This window comes from Pelecanus crispus, chromosome 12 (assembly GCF_030463565.1).
Source record: "Pelecanus crispus isolate bPelCri1 chromosome 12, bPelCri1.pri, whole genome shotgun sequence".
Taxonomy (NCBI): domain Eukaryota; kingdom Metazoa; phylum Chordata; class Aves; order Pelecaniformes; family Pelecanidae; genus Pelecanus; species Pelecanus crispus.
The window spans coordinates 13,350,278-13,369,367 of NC_134654.1; the positions used below are offsets into that span (position 1 = coordinate 13,350,278).

General features: G+C 47.4%; 1 protein-coding gene across 1 annotated transcript; it reads left to right on the plus strand.

Annotated features, from left to right (window-relative positions):
- Positions 1-591: 591 nt before the first annotated feature.
- MKS1 (MKS transition zone complex subunit 1) lies at positions 592-12,415 on the plus strand. The gene is made up of 18 exons (XM_075719852.1): positions 592-671; positions 752-864; positions 935-999; positions 1,365-1,520; positions 1,937-2,034; positions 2,246-2,374; positions 2,690-2,794; positions 3,232-3,340; positions 4,233-4,289; positions 5,195-5,237; positions 5,781-5,843; positions 6,629-6,699; positions 7,548-7,617; positions 8,712-8,819; positions 10,665-10,798; positions 11,552-11,634; positions 11,717-11,814; positions 12,309-12,415. Exons 1-18 carry the CDS (start codon positions 592-594, stop codon positions 12,413-12,415), a joined length of 1,689 nt encoding a protein of 562 aa, XP_075575967.1.
- Positions 12,416-19,090: the final 6,675 nt, after the last annotated feature.

A 19,090-nucleotide genomic window follows, 5' to 3' on the forward strand; every position in this document is an offset into this window, starting at 1 on the left:
GGAGGGACAGGCTCGTTGCAGCTTGGGAACAAGGCCCTGGCATGAGGGTGGTGGTGGTCTCCATGAATATGTCCTTTCCTTGGCAGCCAAACAGTCAAATATCGGGAAAGATTAAGAAAGGGGTAGGGAATAAACCAGAGAAAGAAGCAAGTTCACAGTCGGCTCCTCACAGGTTTTGGCCTGGAGCCCAGTGCGCAGGGTGTTGGGGGAAAGGACTCACAGGGGGCACCGCAGCGCGTCCCTTCCCCTCAGCATCACCACGGGGCTGTTGGGATGGGGGGGGGGGGGGTTGCTCTGGGGGCCCTCAGGCGGAGGGATGTGGGGGGACGCCCTTCACACGGAGGCTGGGGGGGCTCTGGGCTGCGGAAGCCGCCCTGGCGCAGGCGTCGGGCGCGGCTCCGCGCTGCCGCAGCGGGGACTGAAGGCAAAGGGCCACCCGCGGCCGAGCCGGGAGCCCACCGTGCGCCGAGCGCACCCGGCCGCCGGCGCGGCTCGGAGGGTGGAGCGGGCCCAGGCGCCCTCCGGCCGCATGAGGGCGCTGTGACTCCCGCGCCGCCCCGTCTCCATGGTGAGGCGGCAGCGCCGCGGGCAATGGCGGAGCCGCTGTGGAGCGCGGACGTGGGTGGCGCCGTCTACCGCTCCCGCGACCCCGTGCGCAACCTGCGTCTCCGGTGAGCGGCCGCCGCTGGCCCCCGCTCCGCCCCGGTTCCCGGCCCGCCGTGACGCTCCCTCCATCCCTCCTTCCCCGCAGGGTCCGCATCCAGCGGGTCACGTCGGCCGGGCCCCTCCTGCCGCAGGCACCGCCGCCGCTCGCCGACCCACGCGGCCCCGAGCTCCTGGCCCTGGCCGACCGCGCCACGACCGGTACCGTGGGGCGCCTGGGGCGGGCGGGCGGGGACAGCGCCGTCGAGGGTGACCGGGCCCTCTCCCGCAGGTGCCCGGCGGCCCCCGGACGAGGAGGAGGCCGAGGTGGGGTGGCAGGAGAAGCTCTTCAGCCAGGTGGGTGTGCGGCGGCGGGCCTGGGCGGGCCGCGGGGGAGCGGGGGGTAGGCCGGGAGGGGGCTTGGGGGAATTTCTCCCCGTTGTGCCTTCCGACGGCCCCTCTACCGCGCTCCCTTGTAGGGTCTCCTGCTTCCGGGTGAGCTGCTGTGCCCGAGCCCCTCCAGGTGGGCATCGGTGGGTGCTGTTGACTGCCGCATGCCTGAGCAGTGTAGGAGCCGCTCCGGAGCTTGGCTTGTTTGCTGGGATTCCCAAAGGATCTTGTCTGTCTCTGTGATGGCTTTGGAAATCTCAGCTGAAAGTTGTTTGTGGCTCTGACAATGCTGGTGAAAGACAGCTTTTGCCCTTTGCCTGTGGTGCTCTCAGTTTGAGGTGGATCTGTACCAAAATGAGTCAGCCTGCCAGACTCCCCTGGACCGGCAGTACCACGAGGAGATCCTGAAACTGGAGAAGGCTGGAGGTCGGAAGAACTATCGCATCTTCACCTACACTGATCATGACCGATTCACCAACCTAGAGGAGGTACTGGCTCTTAGTTACACATAATCTATACAGCAGTGTCTGTCAAAACCACCAGGCCTACTGCAGAGGGAACATTTGTCAGTTCTTGGCCATGCAGAAGCAAGCCTATATGCAGGAGAACATACTGCTTCTGCAAAGCAGCATTACCTGGTGCCCCAGACCTGGGATGAGATCTTCCTGTTTCAGAACGATGGTCAGGGACATCTTGGAGGTACTTGGCTCTGTAGCATTGCTTTATAGGGTGGAATTTAGCTGTACTTTGCCACAAGAACAGCAAATTAAATCTATAGTCTTTTAGCAGTTTGTCCTTGCATGTGGGTGCGTACATACCTGTTCTGTCCTCCAAGAGTGGAGCTGTGTTTGGGAAAGATGTCCGGTTATAATTTAGCTAGTTCCCATCTGTTTCTCTCTTCCAGCACTGCCAGAAGGTAACTGACTCAGATCATGAGGTGCCATCATATCTGGCAGAGAGAATGGCCAATGTGAGGAGGAGAAGACAAGACCGTAGGCCAATGTGAGTGCAAACTGGGGCTCAGAGCTTGCTAATCCAGGTTTCCTGGTGCTGGTGCCCCAGCTGCAGAGCAGTCTGGTCCATGGAAGTTGCTGCCTGGAGCTGTGTCGCACTTGGAATCTGGCAGTTTGACTCCTTGTCATGGGGGGGTTTGGTGCTGCCTGTGCCGGGCTGCTGAGGTGAGCTGTGACTTGTGCTGTTCTGTTGTTGACAGAGAAGTAAGTTCTCTGAAGTCGAAAATCATCACTTGGGAACCCTCTGAAGAATTTGTAAAGAACAATCATGTGATTAACACTCCTGTCCAGACCATGTACATCATGGGGGACTTGGGACCTTATGGGAAGTAAGTAAAATCCTGAAGTGATCTTAAGTTCCCAGAATCTTCCCTCCTTACTCAAATCTCCTGTTTCTTTCATTAGTTAAGGGGAGAGAATTCCAAGAGCTCAGTAACTCAGGCTGCAATTTCTTTCTGCCTCTTTCCTCAGTTGGGAGGTAACTGAGTGTATCCCTCCAAATTGGTTCTTAAACTAACGTAGGAAAGTATGGGTGCGTTTGTTCCCTTATGTACCCCCATCTGCCTTTACCAGCCCTGCTGTTCCAGAGCAAGAGAGTGTCCGTGTTCTCTATTTAGACTGTGTTTATTAATGTCTTCCATTAGGCTTGGTCACAGGGAGTATGAACATGTTCTTTGCACAATCAAGGTGGACAGCAATGGGGTAATCACAGTGAAGCCTGACTTTACTGGCACCAAAGGAGCCTACCGGTGAGTGGGACAGGGCTGGTACCTCTCGTGGGACTGATACAGAGGGCTGAAATGGCTGTTTCCTGGTCACGCTTCAGGCAGTGGATCAGCACTTAAGTTGAGGAATATTTTTTAGTTTTATTCTAGGGATTTCTAAGACAAGGTTATTGTATACTTGTGCTTGGTGTCACTGCATGTGTGATGTATGGGTCTTTGGTGTCAGTCCCTAGGGATACAGGTTATGCATATGCTGGACACAAGCGAGTCTCCCTTTTTGAGTCATTGATGCTGGCAGGCACTTGGGAGTGAGGAAAGGGCTGTTACTGCCCTTGTGTTACTGCACAAGCCTGGTGGAGGGGGGACTGCTGTGTCAGGATGGCACAGTTGGTGATGTTGCTGTCTGTGGCTATTCTCTGCATAATAGGGGAGTTTTTCCCATGTGTTTTGGGGCTCTGCAGGATCGAGCTGGGTGGAGAGAAGCGAGAGGTGTGGAAATACACCGTTGAGAATGCATCTGTCCAAGTGCAGCCAGAGGAGGAGGAACGTGAGCAATGTGTGTTCAGAGACGTAAGGACTGGCCTCCACTGATTGTATTGACTAGTTCTGATTTGACAGAGGGAGCTCAGACCCTCATGTAGATGTAATTGTTAGTGCTGTAGACACCTAAAGTTGACAAAATGAATGTCACTGGCAGTGAGTCTCATGCCCAGCAATTTGAGAACTCCCGTACTCCCTGAGTGCTTCATTCCTTACTCTAGGTAGAGGCCTTGTCTGGTATTAGGTGTGTTGGCCTCTGTCTGCAGTGATCTATGCAGTGAGAACTGATGCGAGAAACCACCTAAATTCATGCCTCTCTAGTGTCACCTACCAATGATTTTCCTTCCCCTTTGAGCAGTGGGCAAACCCTTTCCTTGGTCTTCCTCTTACTGCCTTTGTTTTACTTACTGAATGATTTCTTGTTACCTGTAATGTCCCAGGGTATTTTGATCTCATTTTATGTCTTGATGTTTCTGAATTGCCTTTTTGGCTGTGGCAGTTTGTAAAGGTACTTAATGTTTTAGTTTTTCATTTGTATGTTTCCTTGTTCTTTTTGTAGTCAATAAGGAAATAATGATTTCATTGATCTCCCGTCTGTTGATTTTATTGAAATAGTTTATGCCTGTGTTTTTAATATGTCATTTAAGATCTGATTCTTCAGAGCTACTTTTTCCCTTAGACTGGCCTTTGATGAGTCTTCTCTGAAGCTGAAGTTCCATGCAGTGTCAGCAGTTGTGCGTCTTTGTTCTATTAGATTGTTATATTCTCTGTGTCTGCTATAACAATTAAAAAAACCCTGCATGCTAAGCCTGTCAACGATTTAAATTGGTTTTAAGTTATATCCATTACAATTTTTGCAATAAGTAGAAACATATATAATCAAAAAGACACTTTTTCTAATCAGCTTGTTCTGTGTTTTCAGCTGTACAGTCGGCACAAGGAATACCTCAGTGGTCTTGTAGGCTCAGAATTTGAAATGGTGAGTACCAACAGCACTCGGCAGGGACCTGAAGCCCTGCTGCCTTTGGAGGCTGTTGACCTGGTTAGCATGGCTGCCGTTTCTACCACAGTCTCCAAATACTGTTTCATTTTGGGGGTGTGTTGGCAGCTTTTACCTTGTGGCTTCCAACAGAAAATTTGGTCAGAAGGGACAGATTGCAGCGGATATGAGGCCTGCAGAGATCCAACCTGCATGTGTCGGACCAGCAGCAGAGCATGCTGAACACTGCAGTCTCTGTATGCCTGCATGCATTGTCTGAAGGCCTTTGACTATAATACTTTAAGAAGAAAGGAGGGTTTATATCTTTTGGGGTAGTGACTACTGTTAAATCCTTGAATGTCAGACACATCTATGTGTCACTTTGTTCAGTGGCACCCCTCCCACCCCCAAACTCATGCACAGTTTGTCTTCTTACTAAATTACCCAAACTGCTATCTTTTTTGCTCAAATCTTGTTTGCCAAAGTGTGAAAGTTGCTGTACTTTCTTGTACTTTGATAAAGTGTCTCAGCTTGTCCTGTGCTTCCCCCCGCTCATCCCACCTTGGACAAGTGCAGGAACACTACAAGAGAAACAGGACTGATTTCTGCAAGTGACTTCTCACTACATTTTATATCCATCTTGAAGTCTGTAAGAGATGTATTTACAGAATAGTAAACTCCTGCAGTCTAGGAATTTGGTCTCTCTAGAGAGTGTCTCTCTAGAAGGACTGTTCACTTCTGGAAAGTGATATGAGAAGTCATGAGTCCTACCTGTCCAGCAGAGTGAATCATTCATGTACAAACATCTGTGAAATATCTGTGTGAGACCCTGTTGGGAGGGGATTGTGTGAGATTCCACTGGGGTCATTGAGTTCTTTATCTTGTTTACCTGCTTGTTCTTACAGACTCTTCCTGGTACATTGCGGCTTTTTGTGAATGGAGAAATAGGTGAGTCATTATTATAAACAGTAACTATAGGGGCAAATCTGGGTCTGCTGGGATGGCTGAGGCTATGAAGGGTCCAAGGATTCTTGGATCATAGGCTGGTCTAGAGTAAGTGGTTCTCTCCCTAGAATCCTTTACTTCCTCCTTCTCCTCCCCTGTTTTTGCGGACTAACTGCTTGAGCAGCATTTACAGATTGGAGGTTACAAATACTGCAGCTGTTCTAGGAAGACATACAGAACTGAAAAAAGGAGAGCAGATTGGGAAGTTAATAGAGATTATAGCAAAGAAAGCAACTAAATGTGTGACCTCCCTAATCTGGCTAGTGATATGGGGACAGGGCTAGTGTAGAGAAGGAATCTTCTCTACATATTCTGTTACTTTGGGGGTCATATTCTGTTACTTTTAAGACTCTGGCTTTTCCCAGCTTCCAGCAGTAACTGGTTGTCCCTGAAGTTATTGGTGCTGGCTTCCCAAAAGTCTACAGTGAGTACTGGAGGAGTTTGTGTGGAAGCAAACAGGTGAAGTTCATTCTCTCTTCTTCTCAGTTTCAGCTCAAGGCTATGAGTATGACAACCTCTATGTTCATTTCTTCCTGGAGCTGCCTAACCGTAAGTATTCACATTTCCAGCCATATCACAGCAGTTTAAGGAATGAAGCATGCCTTGCCTGGTCCATCAGATCAGCTTGGCTGAAAGTCAGTAAAAGTTAATGTCGGGGCTGGGATCTAGTCGGATCTTCAGAGCTAAAGTTGCAAAACTCAGTTGTTTGAACTCAACTCATGTCTGGGAGAAAGCAGCATCTTCCTCTCTCGTCTCTTCCAAATCAGGCTGGGACGTAGAGGTTCATTGGCTTCTCAGTCAGTGGTGATGGTGTCCAGCAGTCTACCCAAAGTTCATTCCTTATACTGCAGAGAGTAGCCTTCCTGTCTTCTCCATCTCAGCAGTGAATTTGTCTGATTTCAGGGCTCACCGTCATGTTCTCATGCTTTGTGCTGACACTAACATACTAAATTTTGACCGATAAACAAGGTTCCCAGCACTAACATGCACATCCTGCTGCATATTTAATTCCCCTGAAGCTATGGCTCTGGCTCCCCTCTCTGGTTATACCCCGATGTTTGTCCGAAGAGGTGCCACTTTTGATACTTTAGATAAGGTTCTACTTTTCTCTTAAGATGGAGTTGGTGCTTTTCATTGACAGTTCAGGGCATTCTGGGGAGCAGCCATTGCCTTGAGCAAGACTGGGCAGGACACACCTAGGGAAATTCAGTGTGGGTGATGTTATCTGTTATCCCAGTCATCTGGGACTGAAGTTCTCCGTTGAGCTGCTCTGGTTTGTGAGTCCTCCCTCTCAAAGCATTCACCCCTGTGCTCACATTCTTCTCTTCTCCTAGAGTGGTCTAGCCCTGCGTTCCAGCAGCTATCAGGAGTGACACAGACCTGTGCCACCAAGACAGTGGGCTGGGTAAGGACGTTTTCAGACCTGCAGAGCAGTTTGAACAGGCATTCTCTGAAGTGGAACATGTGTAACAAGCTACAGATATATTCAGCAAAGGTCCTGACTTGAGAGCTCCTTTCAAGGGCAGAGCATGTTTGGGATCTTCCTCATTCTAGTTATACTTGCCATTTTTCAGGGTGCCACTGTGTCCAAATAAAACTAGACCAAATAAAACTGCTTCAGAGCAGTTTGTGGAACCTCACTTTTTTCTTTCTTCTGGCTGATTGATTGCCTTTGGAGCTTCAATTTTTGTGTTCTCAAGTGCTCAGAGTTAACGAAGCATTGTTCTGGCTTGCCTGGGGCAGGAATGCACACAGTCTCTAAATTGATTTCTCAAAATGAACCCCTCCTCCTATCTGGGAAGTTGGTTCCATTGCTGTCTCCAGCTCCTCTCTTACAAAATTTGAATTTTATGAACTTTTTAATGTCTTTTTTGTGACCTAGTGTGCATATTACAAAAAAGATTACCATGCAACATCTCAGTAATACCACTGTTAGAGGTATTTTGCTTGGCTCCTGTAAAGACTGTGGCAGTGTAGTAGTTACACAACTGGCTGAATTGTCATTTGAGGTGTGTTACTCTTTACCCTTTTTCATTATTTTTAACAGCTTGTTCCATCAACGTGGCACTTGGGAGTGTATGCAGGTCCGTCATGCAGTCAGGTGTTGGTTAATGTGATGTGATTGATCTTTTTTGGGCATCATTACCTCTTTTCCACCATTAGTTCTTTTCTCCCTGCTCTCTGTGCCCCCTGCAATGCTAGTGATGAATTCTCTTGTCCAGGAATCTTATCTCTGTCCGGTTCCTTTTCTAGGATAACGTGGCATACTTCTGCTACCCCTTCACTTTGGAGATGTTTTTCACCCAGGGAGATGAGTCAGAAGGTGTGTTTCCTTGTTGCTTTGAAATGTGAAACTCTGATCGTCTTTTGATCACAGTGTAGGCATCATACTGTGTGGCATGTTATTGGCCCCTCACCAAGATGAAAGGACAGATTTAAACAAAGGCAAATGTTGCTCATTCAGCAAATGTTCACCCTGTCACCACACAACCTCTGGATACATACTACAGGTGCCCTGCCCAGCAATGCATTAGCATCTGTATGGACTCATTGATGTTGCCCTGCTTCCAGGCTGTAGTCAGCTTTATCCAGTTGCAAAACTACTTGGATCTTAGCTTGTCTGTCTCAACATGCCTGGCATGCTGGTCTTTGTTACCATGCCTGGTGTACTGTGTAGAGCCCTGAGACTCTTGCAGCAGAAGAAACAGGCAGCTTTTTGTATGCAACTAAAACTCCGTGCTGAGTCTTGTGTTTGTAGACACACTCAGTGACCTTGTATAGTTTATGTAATTTTGAAACTTCCAGCTCTATTTTAAGATGGACTTCTCCACTGCCTATTGCTGTTGCTTCACTATGCTACTGCTGCTTCCTCACCAAACCCATTGCTCTTTGGATTGCAATTGCTAAGGGCAGCTTTGCAGCATGCCTTGCCACTTGAATCCAATGTATGCATTGGAACTGAGTTTTCAACCAAGACTAATGAATTTTCAGCCTAGAATAAACAGGATAAGTTTGTTTCACCATGGAAAAAATAAATGCTTGGAGACCTGCAGGAGAATCCAAGTTAATAATCCCCCAGTAATGATGGGAAAGGTCAGAGGTAAAAGGTTCTCCTGTTTGGCGTCAGATCATTCACAAAAGATCGTCTTTGCTCAAAAATAATTGAGGAACCAGTTTGGACTTGCTCTGAAAACAAAGAATTTTCCCCAAATTTGAACACCTTATCAATAATTCTGTTTTCATCCTAAATCTGAGGGTTCAGCTTTTACAGGGGAAAATAATCATTCATACATCTAGGTTAGTCATTGTAGAAGAAATACAGAACAGACTTCCTAGTGGTGGAGTTGGGCATTTAGCATTTTTTTTCTCTGTGATAGTCTCCCTCACAAAGCTGTGATCTGCTCCCCTTCCTTGCAGACAGTCTCCCTCAGTGGCCTGTTCTCTACTTTGAGGTCCTGTCCCTGGATTTCTGGCAGAGGTATCGCGTTGAAGGATATGGTTCTTTGGTGCTGCCAGCATCTCCAGGTAAAACATACTTGGGGCATTATGTTAATTGTCTGGGAGAATGAGTTGAGTGGTTCTCTTGGGAATGGATGCAGCTGGTCCTGGGGAGGCTTTGCCTTTGCATAATGAAGGGGATAGTTAGCTGTGGGAAGCGAAGAAGGATTTGATGCATCCTGCACCATGCTACCTTGTTGTTGAGATGCATCATGGTGTTGCTGTCCTTGCTCCTTCGGTAGTTCTGTCACAAAATCTTGCATGATAAAGCTCTGGGGTGATGCTGCATATCCATCGTCACAACAGCAGTAGCCCTCTCTGTCCCACATGGAATCTGAGGGTCACAATTATTTTGACACCCACATGTAGTAAGGGGATGCTCCTCATGGCAGGGGGTATTTTAAATGCTAGCTGTGTGACTATGGGGCTGACTCACTGGGAAAATGTTACAGAGATACTGCGCAGTGTTTCCATTTCCACCTTGCTGTGGTTTGGGTTAGCAGATACCCATCTACTATGCTGTCCTCTCTGACTCTGAATAGATTGTTGGTCATAGCTGCTACTGTTACCTATAATTTAAAACAACTCCTGAAACACAAAAAGTATCTTTAGAGAGGAGACATTGCTTTATTCTGCGCAGGGTGCAAGGTGGAAGGTGCAATACTTCCACAAATCAAGCACACCTGCTGAAGTTCATTTTGATATTTATACATGACAGTTAACACACTACGCCTATCTAATACATAATCATTGAACTGACTGAGCATCCTCTTCTTCCATTAGTCTATACCTTTTCCACTTAATTTTAAAGCTACAGTGTGATTTTAATTCACTGCCGTCTTAGTTTAGCCCCAACCAGCAACTAAGCACCACACAGACGCTTGCTCACTCCCCCTACCCCGATGGGATGGGGGAGAGAATTGGAGGAGTTAGAGTGAGAAACACTCCTGGGTTGAGATAAGAGCAGTTTAATAATTGAAACAAAGTAAAATAGTAATGATAATAATAACAATATAATAATAATAGTAATAATAATAATAACAACAATATACAAAGCAAGTGATGCACAATGCAATGGTTCACCACCCGCTGAGCGATACCCAGACAGTTCCCGAGCAGCGTTCGCTCCCCCCAGCCAACTCCCCCCAGCTTATATACTGAGCATGACGTCATATGGTATGGAATAGCCCTTTGGTCAGTTTGGATCAACTCTTCTGGCTGTGCCCCCTCCCAGTTTTCTTGTGCACCTGGCAGAGCATGGGAAGCTGAAAAGTCCTTGACTAGCATAAGCATTACTTAGCAACAACTAAAACATCAGTGTGTTACCAACATTATTCTCATACTAAATCCAAAACAAAGCACTATGCCAGCTACTAGGAAGAAAATCAACTCTATCCCAGCCAAAACCAGGACACCTGTGCATGCTCAAAAGGAGTTGGGGGGGTAGTCCTTTCATCCCTCAATTGAGTCGGTGGTCGCAATCTCCCCCTGCCAGAATTACCTTTCCCCCAGTTACTGTGCTTCAGCAATTGTCCAGTTTTTCAGCATCTTCTGGGGCAAGGTGTTCCCTTTTATCAGTGCTGACCTCACATTTGTGGCCTTCCCTTATCTTCACAACCTTCTTTGTAGCAGGATGTTTCCATTGTCAGTCCTTGAAGTTCTACAGATTTGTATTCTTGCATTGCTAATACCCTCTTATCTGGCCTAAGCATTCCTTATTACCTTGAATATTCTAAAATTCTCATGTGTTAGTTTCCACTCCTAACTCTGATCTTTTCTTAACTACTGACAACTCCTGCACTATTTCCATTTCATCCAAGAAAAATATATACATTTGAGGTAACAATTCACTGTCCTGTTGTTCTGGGTCAGGTCTTCATGTTGTCACCATCCCTACCTGGCGCCCTGTGGAGCTGGGGACAGTCGCTGAGCTGAGGAGATTTTTCATTGGTGGATCCCCTGAGCTGGAGGATATAACCTATGTCAGGATACCATCAACCTTCAAGGTGGGCTCAGCTGCAGGGTATTGCTCTTGGTGGGAGGTAGTCGATTATGCTCTTGGCTTCAGATGTCTGTGGACAGCCTGGACCAGACTTGAACAAGGATGAGCTGGTGGTCCTGTCCCTTTGACTAAAGAAATGTTTTCTCTGTGAGACTTGTGATCATGAACAGAGGAATGGGCAAACACTGAGGCAGAGCTCTCTGCCTTCTAAGGTGTGTGCAGCTTAGAGAAGTGGGTGAACATGGACCAAAGCCTTGACCTACCCTCAGCTGTGCTGGCTCTGTCTGGAAAGTGTCTGTCAGGTCAACATCTGTTACCAGCTATACACTTCTTCCTGTGTTTTTTGTAACTAATCTGGGCTGTACTGCACCTGGAAGAGTTTCCCAAAGCAAGAAGCCGATGGGTGTAGGGCAGGCAGAAATTACACCTTCTTAAGAAGGCTGCAGAGGTGGTCACTGGTGTAATGAGCAAGTTGATCTTAGCAGCAGCTTTGTGTGGGAATGAGCCCTGATGCAGTTGTTGAAACCTTCATCCAGCACTGCACTAGCAGCTTGCTAGTGCTTAGGTCCTGCCCTCAGCACAGCCTTGGAACCGTCTGCCCTTCTTTCTGACCTCACTTTCTGGGTGCAGCAGGGAAGGGAGAGACTCGTGCCCACAGCAGTGCATGCTCCTGGTGGAGCACGCTCATTCTCAGTAGGGTCAGCCTGCTGCAGCAGGTTGCAGGCTGTGGTTACTCTAACTTGTGCTGTCTTTGCAGGGAGAGCGTCTGAGCCGCTTTGGTTTTCACACAGAGACAACAGGGAGTGTCACGTTCCGGCTTTACTGCCTGCAGCAGTCTAAGTAAGTGCAGCAAAGTGAGTATGAGCTCCATCTTGTGTGCTGTGTTTTGACAGCCCTGAACTCCCACTGTACTTCTGTGCAGAGCCTTTCTGGAAACCAGTGCCCTGAGGCAACGCATGCAGAGTGTACTGGACCGGCTTGGAGGCTTCAGCCAGCAAAGCTCTGTCTACAACGTTTTGGGTAGGGCTTTCAGTGCCATTCTACCTGGCGAGCCTTTGGTTAACTTTTGCCCCCTTTTTACAGAGTGGGCAGGATATTTCAGGAGAATCCATTACTGTGGGGATAATTGCACCTCCCATGAGCTCTCTGAGTTCATAGCAGAGGTTAAATGTTCTGATCTGAGCTGGAAACTTCAGGAGGCTTCAGCTCTCAGCAGGCAGGAGGGATAACCAATCTGTGAGGGCATAGCCTGGGCTGGGCTGCCCAGTCTTGCCTGGTACTGAGCATAGCTTGTGGCACTGATGCACAGGCTGTCTCCAATTCCATTATGCACAGAGCAAAGACAGTGCTAGAAATAAGTGAAGAGAGCAGCATGGACCAGGTGCTTTGTTGGTGGAACTTAGTAATAGGAAATGAGACTCCAGGAGAGTTGATATTTACTGGACAGACTCATCCCTCCCCTTCCCTGAGGCTGTCTGATGCATTCTGGCTTGCTGTCACCTGCTGTGTTGTAGAGGCTTTCCAGAGGGCACGGCATCGGATGCAGGAAGCACGCGAGAGCCTTCCTCAAGACCTCATCAGCACCTCTGCCTCCACTGTGCCCCAGTCGCAGGAACCATGATTGACCACCTCCACTGCCTGGGAGCACTCAGCATCTTCTCTCCGACACAAGCTCCTGTTGTTCAGCAGGAGTCACAGTGCTGGTGCCTGGAAGCTTTTGAAGCCCTTTGTCATTTTCCCTGGATGGGGGAAGGAGTCTGTAACACATCCAGACCCAGAATCTTTGTATTTCCACAGGTGCCTGTGGAAGGAGCCCCATTTTTTCAAGGCATTTTGTTACCAGGCCCTAACAATACAGCCAATTGTTCACATTTCTGCTGAGCAGACTAAAATACTGACATGAGACCTGTGAATCCTTTAACACCTTTTCAGAAATTGAACAGTAAATGATTAGAAAAATTTCAAGTCTACATGACTTGGTAAATTTAGTTTTCTTAAAGAAGAGTGTGATGTTGAAGGTCAAGGCATGAATGCTCTGTGAGATTTAATGAAATGAGTAGATAACTTCTTGAGAAGTGCTGATAATCGTTATCAGCATTTGTAGCTATAGGTCAGTCAATAATAAAATGAACCTGTCCACCTGTGCCTTAAGATTGATTCATTCCTAGAGAGAAGCTCTCTGCCACCTGTAATATATGAAATCAAAGCAAGGGAATGATGCTTGACAGATTGAGAACTGGAGAAAAGGGTTACATTCTGTATTTCCTTTTATGTGCCCATAACATTTCTGGCTCTGCAGTGATGAGCAGGAGGATTCTTTGTTCAAGAATACAACTGAAAACACGATTCCCCTTAGTTCATAGCAGAACTTTGGCTGGGGCTGGATGGTTTGCAGACAATGAGGGCAGATTATAGCATTTGCATAGCAGCTGAACTTTGATCTCTTCAAGCTGTTCATTTGAGCTATGGTTCATTGTTCCATCTCTGATTGCAGTACGCTGCATTGCTTCCTGGGGAAGCTTGTGTGTACCCAGTTTTTACCCAGTTTCTTCTGTTCTTTTCTCAGACTCTTTTTTCCTGTTTTTGTTCCTGTCTCCAAGTTCACAGGAGTGAGGCTAACTGCAGACTGACAGTGCTGCGCTGATTTGTGCACAAGTCACTTTTCCATGTGTTCTCCACCTCTACTCCCAACACAAAAGATAGGAAGAAAAATCTCAGGCTGAGATCATGCAGGTCTGAATATGTCTGTAAAGTTAGAATTCACAGGCAGAATATGAAATAGGAATTGGCCTTCCTCCTCTTGCTCTGCACATTCCTCCTTCACAGGGAACATGAGACTCATGGCTGCAGCCATGTGTGTGATTGTCAGAACATTCCCCTCTTCCCTGGTGCTCCGTTGTCTTCCTCACTCCCTTCTTGCAATTTTGATCTTGTCCCAGCCTTCACTGGGAAACCCAAAATCCCGGGTTTGTTCCTCCCTGACCTTTGTCATAATTCCTAGATCTGTCTGGCAGCTTGAATGTGTCTGGCAGTTTCAGTTATAAAAGTGGATTTTTGCTCAGCTTCCTTGCCTGATACCCCTCCTTGTTGATGGAAGAGGCTGCCAGCATGTATTAGATAGCATGGCCTGTTAAGCAGAGTATAGTGTCCTTGGCCTAGAGCTGGATGATGTGACTTGTGCATGAGTCAGGTCTCCACTTATATGCTTTTGATGTGATGGCTGTGAAGGCAAACGCCCAGTTCTGGAGTAGCAGAATTGAGGTTTGTGCGCTATTGTGGTCTTAAATGATATAGTCATGTTTCACAGAGATCGATCCACTCAGTGCCCAGGATGAAAAGTGTTCAGTGAGTATGAAACGCTCACTATCTCTTTTTTTTTTTTTATCATAATTCACGTCATGGCCCTGTATGTTTATTGCATGCTATACTTAATTTCCTTCTGGGTGTTTCTGTTGTGCTTATCACTAACAGCTGAATTGCATGTCTCTGAAGCCCTTTTCAGGATTGAGTTACAAGGTTTAGAGAATATTGTTTTTATCAATAAACTACAAAACACCTTTCTGATTGAGATTATGCCAAAGGCGGATCCTGTTAGAGAGTGGACTCTTCTGATTAGAAGATCAGGTTCCTGACTCGTGCTCATTGCTCAACACATTTATATGGCAGGATTTAGTGTATTGAGTGTTAAGGTTACACAGAGATGCGGTAAGGTTTACATAATGGTACTAGTTTTGCTAGTTAAAACTGAATAGTGTAAAATCTTACAGAAACTCAAGACAGCAAAATTTAAAAATAAAAAATTATTGTAACCAAAGAAACAATTCTTCCAAAATAAGATATTGTTAGCAGTTTTTCACCTTCCTGCTTGCAGCCTCCTTAGCCTGACAGAACAAAATGGTGCTCATAAAAGATGTTTTGGAGAAAGCCTTCAGCAAATGTTCTTTGAATATGCCCTTTTACAAATTAAACTAGCAAATTTCCATATACATGTACATGTATGAAAATGTCACTGATCTTTTAATCAAAACTGGCATTTGGTGCAGGGCTTGTGCTCTGAGCTTGCCAAGGAGCCCAGACAGCTAGAATGGGGGTCCTGCATCCACCAGGTATGCACAGATGAAATAGGAGATAGCCCATGGGGACAGGCAGAAGGGGAGGCCAGTGATTTCCCTGAAGCTGTGAGGATTTCCCCTGTACACAAGTGTCCCTACAGTTTGCACCAGAGGGGTGCCTTTGCAGTGAAACTCAACAGCAGAAGGGAGAGGAAGGGACCACCGTGGGTGCACAAGAGCTTGGGATGGGAGGGCACCAGTTAATGGGATGGGGGAGCTTGGCAGACTGGGGGATGCCGTGAACTGAAGGTGGAGGGAGGCTGTGGAGGGCAGGAGGAGCCCGCAGCAGGCACAGGCCAGGCAGTGCTGCAGACTCGGGGGGATGAGAGTGGGTCTAGCAGTGAGACTTGGAGGTCTGTGCTGTCCCTGGTGCATGTGTCCTGGTTTTGGCTGGGATAATTTTCTTCCTAGTAACGGGCATCGTGCTGTGTTTTGGATTTAGTATGAGAAGAATGCTGATGACGCCCTGATGTTTTAGTTGTTGCTAAGTACTGCTTATGCTAGTCAAGGATTTTTCAGCTTCCCATGCTCTGCCAGGTGCACAAGAAAACTGGGAGGGGGCACAGCCAGAAGAGTTGATCCAAACTGACCAAAGGGCTATTCCATACCATATGACGTCATGCTCAGTATATAAGCTGGGGGGAGTTGGCTGGGGGGAGCGAACGCTGCTCGGGAACTGTCTGGGTATCGCTCAGCGGGTGGTGAGCCATTGCATTGTGCATCACTTGCTTTGTATATTATTATTATATTATTATTATTATCATTACTATTTTACTTTATTTCAATTATTAAACTGTTCTTATCTCAACCCAGGAGTTTTCTCACTCTTACTCCGATTCTCTTCCCCATCCCATCGGGGTAGGGGGAGTGAGCAAGCGGCTGCGTGGTGCTTAGTTGCTGGCTGGGGCTAAACAACAACAGTCCTTTTTGGCGCCCAACGTGGGGCCCGAAGGGTTTGAGATAATAACAGATTAACCAGAGTGTATTAAGGAATCTCTTAACAGTTGCCGGTCACAATATTAGTTCATCTAATCTGCACCATGTTCCTTTTTTTGCTGTACATGTTAAAGATCGGTGTTGGTTTTTGCAGTTTGCTGTGCTCTGCAGTGATTAGTGATGTTTTGCCTGGGAGATTTGTTATTAAAACACTGACCTTGAGCATTATTTGGTATCTCAGGTTTGTACTGAAGCCATTACTGTACTTTGGGTATCATCTCATGGAGAGAATTAGCAGTTATACCTCTTCCTCTGAGAGGTTTGTTGTGGAGGAAATCAGAATAGTACCTTCACTACCTTCTTCTATGATGTCTTCTCCTTCATTACAACAACTTTTCAGTATCTTGAACATCCTTGGGTAGTTAAGATACATCTGTTGCTATTTCTTGGGAATACTGTTTCGGTTTTGATTAAGGTTAGTAAGCAATTTAAGAATATCATCCAGAGATCTGCCCCGAGGCTGGAGAGTTATGAGTGGCAGGGTGTGTGCGATAGTATGGGCAAGTACCTAGGGCAGTGGGCACCTCCAGTGTTTTGGAACTTCACCCCTGAACAAGTGCAGAATCCTGAAGAACTGGTAAAGTATTTGGAAAAAGTATGTTGTCACCCTGGCAGCTCCAGAGAGACACAAATCATTGCAACATGCTGGGGACTGTCCCATGCCTATCGAGCCGTGGTCAACACTATTCAGTACCCTCAAGGGAAAGAGAAGGTCTCTGGATCTGATGACGACGGGCACTGCTGCCTGCCGCCAACTCCAACCCCCGCCGCAGGCACTGCGACTACTCCAACCCTCACCACAGGTACTGCAGCTTCTCCAACCCCCACCACAGGCACTGCAGCCACTCCAACCCGGTGACAGCTAAACCAGAGAACCAACCCGCACCGGTATCAGTTGCCCCTATACAGAAGAAAAAATACACAAGAAAATCAGCTCATTTAGTAAGGGATGAAGATCAACCAGGGCCATCACGAGAACCAGAGGAGGAAAAACCCATAAATGAGATGGTAACCACCCGATCCCTGTCCCTGAGTGAGCTGTGAGATATGCGAAAAGATTTCAGTCACCATCCAGGCAAGCACATCATCACCTGGCTGCTCCGATGCTGGGATAACAGGGCCAGTAGCCTGCATTTAGAGGGTAAGGAAGCCAAGCAGCTGGGATCCCTTTCTAGGTGTCCTGGTTTCGGCTGGGATAGAGTTAATTTTCTTCCTAGTAGCAGGCATAGTGCTGTGTTTTGGATTTAGTATGAGAATAATGTTGGTAACACGCTGATGTTTTTAGTTGTTGCTGAGTACTGCTTATGCTAGTCAAGGACTTTTCAGCTTCCCATGCTCTGCCAGGCGCTCAAGAAACTGGGAGGGGGCACAGCCAGAATAGTTGATCCAAACTGACCAAAGGGCTGTTCCATGCCGTATGATGTCATACTCAGTATATAAACTGGAGGGGGTTGGCCGGGGAGCAGCGATTGCTGCTCGGGAACTGGCTGGATATCGGTTGGCGGGTGGTGAGCAATTGCATTGTGCATCACATTTGCTTTGTATATCATTATTATTATTATCATTATTATACTGTTACTATTAGCATTACTATTTTACTTTATTTCAATTATTAAACTGTTCTTATCTCACCCCAGGAGTGTTTCTCACTCTTACTCCTCCGATTCTCTCCCCGATCCCATCGGGGTAGGGGGAGTGAGCGAGCAGCTGCGTGGTGCTTAGTTGCTGGATGGGGCTAAACCACGACACTAGGGAAGGGGGCATTGACAAAGCAATTGGAAAAGGGGCAAAAGCGCTCAGCCTCTGGAGGCGACTTCTGTCAAGTGTGAAGGAAAGGTATCCCTTCAAGGAGGATGTTATACACTGCTCAGGCAAATGGACCTCCGTAGAGAAAGGTATCCAGTACCTGAGGGAATTAGGCATGCTGGAGGTGATTTATAGGGACCTGAATGATGAGCAGTTACCCAAAGATCCAGATGAAGTCAGGTGCACACGACCCATGTGGTGGAAGGTGGTACAGAGTGCACCAGCATCGTATGCCAACTCATTGACAGTACTGGCCTGGAATGATGACGAGGCACCAACGGTGGATGAAGTGGCTAGCCGACTCTGGGAATACGAAGAAAGTATCTCTTCCTCCCTACAGGCCTGTGTCTCGGCTGTGGAAAAACTGTCTGAAAAACTGTGCCGAGAGTTCCAACAACTCAGAGAGGATATGTCCTAACCCCACCTGTACGGACCAGTGTCTCAGCCATTAAGAGTCAACGTCCCTATGCTCAAGAGAGAGGATATAGAGGATACACACCACGGGGCACCCTCTGGTTTTACCTGCGTGATCACAGAGAGGACATGAGGAAGTGGGATGGAAAATCCACCTCAACCCTAGAGGCAAGGATGCGTGAGTTGCAAGGAAAAACTATTAGAAAAGGCGGTTCTCCCAGGAAAATTGCAGCTCCAGTTTCCAGTGAGCAGTTCCCCACACAGAGTAAGAGGGCTAATTTTACTTCTGATCTTAATCAAGGGACTCTTGATTCACATTTACAAGAAGTGAACAATTAATACTATGACCAGTGTTAGAGGGGCCCTGCCTCCAGCCAGGTGGAGGAAAGGGACAACCGGGTTTACTGGACTGTGTGGATTCGATGGCCTGGAACGTCAGACCCACAGGAGTATAAGGCTCTAGTGGACACTGGTGCACAGTGCACGCTAATGCCATCAAACTATAGAGGGGCAGAACCCATTTGTATTTCTGGAGTGACAGGGGGATTCCAACAGCTAACTGTATTGGAGGCTGAAGTGAGCCTAACTGGGAATGAGTGGCAGAAGCACCCCATTGTGACTGACCCAGAGGCTCCGTGCATCCTTGGCATAGATTACCTCAGGAGAGGGTATTTCAAGGACCCAAAAGGGTAGCAGTGGGCTTTTAGTATAGCTGCCTTGGAGACAGAGGAAATTAAACAGCTGTCCACCTTGCCCAGTCTCTCAGAGGACCCTTCTATTGTGGGGTTGCTGAGGGTCGAAGAACAACAGGTGCCGATGACTACCACAACAGTGCATTGGCGGCAATATTGCACCAACCAAGACTCCCTGATTCCCATCCATAAACTGATTCGTCGACTGGAGAGCCAAGGAGTGATCAGCAAGACTCACTCACCCTTTAACAGTCCCATATGGCCAGTGCGAAAGTC